Below are 3,895 nucleotides of genomic sequence, written 5' to 3' on the forward strand. Positions count from 1 at the left end.
GACCCATCGTGCCTAGACCTCAAGAGGGATGCCACTGCAGACTCCGACAACCGCCTCCGCGGGTGGCACCACTCCCGCATCATCCGCGTCTTGAGGGCCTCCGACGGCAAAGATTGGCACAGCAAGGTGTGCAATCTAAGAGAAAGCGCCATTCTTGATCGTTTTTGTTTGCACAGAGAGAGAGAGAGAGAGAGAGAGAGAGAATTTCTGTTTTTAATTTTATTTTTAATGTACAAAATGACCATTTTACCCACAGCAAATTGGATGAAATGTTGTGGATTTCGACGGAGGAGGGAAATTGGCGGAAAACAAAAAGGTTCACATTCTTAATTTTTTATAAATTAAAAAAATAATAATAAAAGGTTAATTGAAAGTTAAGTACAAGTTTAGAAGGAAAATCACTAGTATATTTTTTAGTAAAATATTGAACGTAATCTAACTTCACACAATTCTATGCGTTTACTTTTTTAAATATTAATATAAGCAATTGTTTCACACTACCAAAATACTATAATTATTAAACCTAAAACCCCGGTATGCAAATCAAAATCATTTTCACCCCCATCGACGCTATGCATTATTTAGAAAAAATGTATTGCATGTGACAAGACGAGGCTGGGCTCCCTTGGATTAAGGGCCTTAACAGCGATACGGAGGATGGGGTAGCTTCTCCCACAATATTGGGTGGTCCAAAAGCATGGCGCGCATATAAATTATTATCATGGCTTCGCATAATCGAATCAAATCTTTTTCATTTCGTATAATTGTGTATTATTTAATTAAGTCGGCCGCAAGAGGAAATCGCTTGTGCATTCAAAACTTGAATATTTTGTCCCTTGCTCAGTGCCATGGCTGTGTGAGTCGGGACCTCACAACTAACCTCTGCCACAAGTTTTATATCGGAAGCTTCAATAATTATGGCCTCACCTCCTAGACAATTTCTATATTAACATCAAACAAGGACTCGTATTTCAATTGCGGCAACCAAAACCAGAAGCCAAAAAGCAGAGCAATGGCTCTGTTATCACTTCTGAATCAAACATGGCAACAGCTCCAGAGCAATCTTTTCCTGCTTCCCATTCTCTTCCTTTCTCTCTACATTTTGCTTTCACTTGTTAGATCAAGTGGGAAACCACTTAACCTACCACCTTCCCCACCAAAGCTGCCTATAATCGGAAACCTCCACCAGCTAGGCGCCTTCCCGCACCGCTCCCTTCGTGCTCTCTCCAAGAAGTATGGCCCTCTGATGTTTTTGAACTTGGGCAATGTCCCTGCTCTGGTTGTTTCATCTGCGGACATGGCCAGGGAGGTCATGAAGACTCATGACACAGTCTTTTCTAGCCGACCACAAACCACTGCTCCTGGTATCTTGTTCTATGAAGGCCATGACGTGGCCTTTGCGCCTTACGGAGATTACTGGAGGAAAGTTCGGAAGATTTGTGTTCTTGAGCTGCTGAGTCTTAAAAGAGTGCATCAGTTTCAGTACGCTAGGGTGGAAGAAGTTGCAGAGATGGTTGCCAAGATTCAAAAAGCGTGCGGCGCGGAGTCTCCCATTAATCTCAGTGACACGCTGATCTCCACCTCCAACAACATTGTTTGTAGGTCTATTCTCGGAAAGAAGTTTGATGATGCAGATGATAGTTGGTTTGGGGACACGGCGAAAGATTTGATGGTGAAAGTAATGAGCTTCAGCTTTGGAGATTTCTTCCCTGCTTTGAGATGGCTTGACCATGTTAGAGGCTACATTGCAGGTTTAAAAGCGATTTTTTCGCGATTCGATAGGTTCTATGATCAGTTGATTGATGAACACAAGACAGCAAATGGGGAAGGGAAGGCTAATAAGAAGGATTTTGTGGATATTCTCCTCCAAGTTCAAAATGATGGCTCGCTTGACTTTGATTTCACAAAAGAGGACCTCAAAGCACTTCTGCAGGTCTGTATAAATCTATATATGTGTGTGTGTGTGTGTGGCTGAAAATCAATTTGGTTTTTTGGTTTTTATGATTTCAGGACATGTTTGTGGGTGGAAGCGATACTAGTTCGACGTCGATGGTATGGCTAGTGGCAGAGCTTGTGAGAAACCCAAGAGTGATGAAGAAAGTCCAAGAAGAAGTAAGAAGAGTTGTGGGGGAAAAGGGAAAGGTAGAAGAGAGTGACCTCAACCAAATGAAGTACATGAAATGTGTCATCAAAGAAAGTTTCAGGCTGCATCCTCCGGCTCCTCTTTTAATTCCTCGTGAAGCAACTGCAGATGTGAAATTGGGAGGCTACGACATCCCGGCCAAAACAAGAGTGTTCGTCAGTGCATTTGCCATACAAAGGGACCCGAAAATCTGGGACAACCCAGAGGAGTTTATCCCGGAGAGGTTCGAGGACAGCTCCATTGATTTCAAAGGCCAGGACTTTGAGCTCCTCCCATTTGGTGCTGGGAGAAGGGGGTGCCCTGGAATTGCCTTTGGGATTGTTTCAGCTGAGCAGGTGCTTGCCAACATTCTCTACTGGTTTGATTGGAAAGTGCCTGAAACTAGTGGCAATGCATTGCCTGAGGCCTTGGACATGAGTGAAGTTTACGGGCTCACAGTCCGAAAGAAAGCTCCTCTTAATCTTGTGCCAGTGCCCTACTTCCCCTGATCCCTCCATTCAGGAGCTTTTGCTTTGTTGTGTTTTTTTTGTTTTGTTTTGTTTTTTTTTTTGGTCAAACAGTTCTTTGTTTTTGTTGTAGAAGAAGTTGCATCTGGATTAATAATATGGTCAAGTATCAATTGTACCTCTAACATTTCGATTGATAATGATAGAGGCAATAAACTCAAGAAATTGTACCAGCTGCTTTCTTACCTAGACTTTTTGAGGCATATTAACAAAGACTTCTCCCATTCTCCATTGCAATGTATAGCTTCAAATTCCCATTTAATGTTAACTTATCTAATGGATTGCGAATAATTTATATACAAATAGGGGTGAACCCGTCTATCTAACCGCTACAAACGCATTCCCATTAAATGAGAGTTTGCATGGTGCGAAAATCACTTGTATGATTCTCTCAAGAAAAAATGACCAGCAGAGACTGCGGTATGCGCACTACTACATTTTACACTTTGCGCGACGAAGAGAATTTCGTCGCGCAAAATATATTCTAGTCGCACAAATTTTAACGCGACAAAAACTTCGTCGCGCAGAATCCGTCGCGCAAAGATCGTGAAGAAAGACTTTGCGCGACCAAGTTTTTTCATTGGTCGCGCAAAGCGACTTTGTGCGACGAAAAAATATTGGTCCCGCAAAGTACTTTGGGCGACGAAAAAATATTGGTCCCGCAAAACTTTGCGCGACGAAACACATTGGTCTCGCAAAGGTTTGCGCGACGAAAAATATTCGTCGGGCAAAGTTTTGCGCGACAAAAAACATTGGTCGTGCAAAGTCTCAAAAAAATTTAAAAAATAAACAATTCCCGCGTTCCATTTTTGGTACCCGCCCACATTTTTAGAGTTTTGCGCGACGAACACTAACGTCGCGCAAATATTTGCGCGACGAAATATTTTTTTATGTTTTAAATTTTTTTAATTAAAATAAACTAATTTTTACTTTTTATTATTATTTCTTTAATATTAATTTATTCAAATTTTTACTTTTAAAATATAATTTAATTGTATGATTTTTTTTAAATCACTTTAATTTAAATTGATATTAATTTAATTATAGTAATTTTTTCAAATTTTTACTTTTAAAATTTAATTTAATTGTAAGATTTTTCTTAATTACTTTAATTTAAATTGACATATTCAAAATAAAATTACATATAAAAAATAGTGATCAAATTATCCAATAAATATTTATATATATATATAATATTCAAAATGTACACATGAATTAACAAAGTACAATAATAAAATCCTAAAAC

The 3,895-nt window shown here is 39.5% G+C and overlaps 1 protein-coding gene across 1 annotated transcript; it reads left to right on the plus strand.

The window, feature by feature from the left end:
- The first annotated feature begins 874 nt into the window (after positions 1-874).
- On the plus strand, positions 875-2,822 carry LOC117627885 (cytochrome P450 71A1-like). The gene is made up of 2 exons (XM_034360160.1): positions 875-1,933; positions 2,011-2,822. Exons 1-2 carry the CDS (start codon positions 1,013-1,015, stop codon positions 2,629-2,631), a joined length of 1,542 nt encoding a protein of 513 aa, XP_034216051.1. The 5' UTR covers positions 875-1,012; the 3' UTR covers positions 2,632-2,822.
- Positions 2,823-3,895: the final 1,073 nt, after the last annotated feature.

This window comes from Prunus dulcis, chromosome 5 (genome assembly GCF_902201215.1).
Source record: "Prunus dulcis chromosome 5, ALMONDv2, whole genome shotgun sequence".
Lineage (NCBI taxonomy): Eukaryota > Viridiplantae > Streptophyta > Magnoliopsida > Rosales > Rosaceae > Prunus > Prunus dulcis.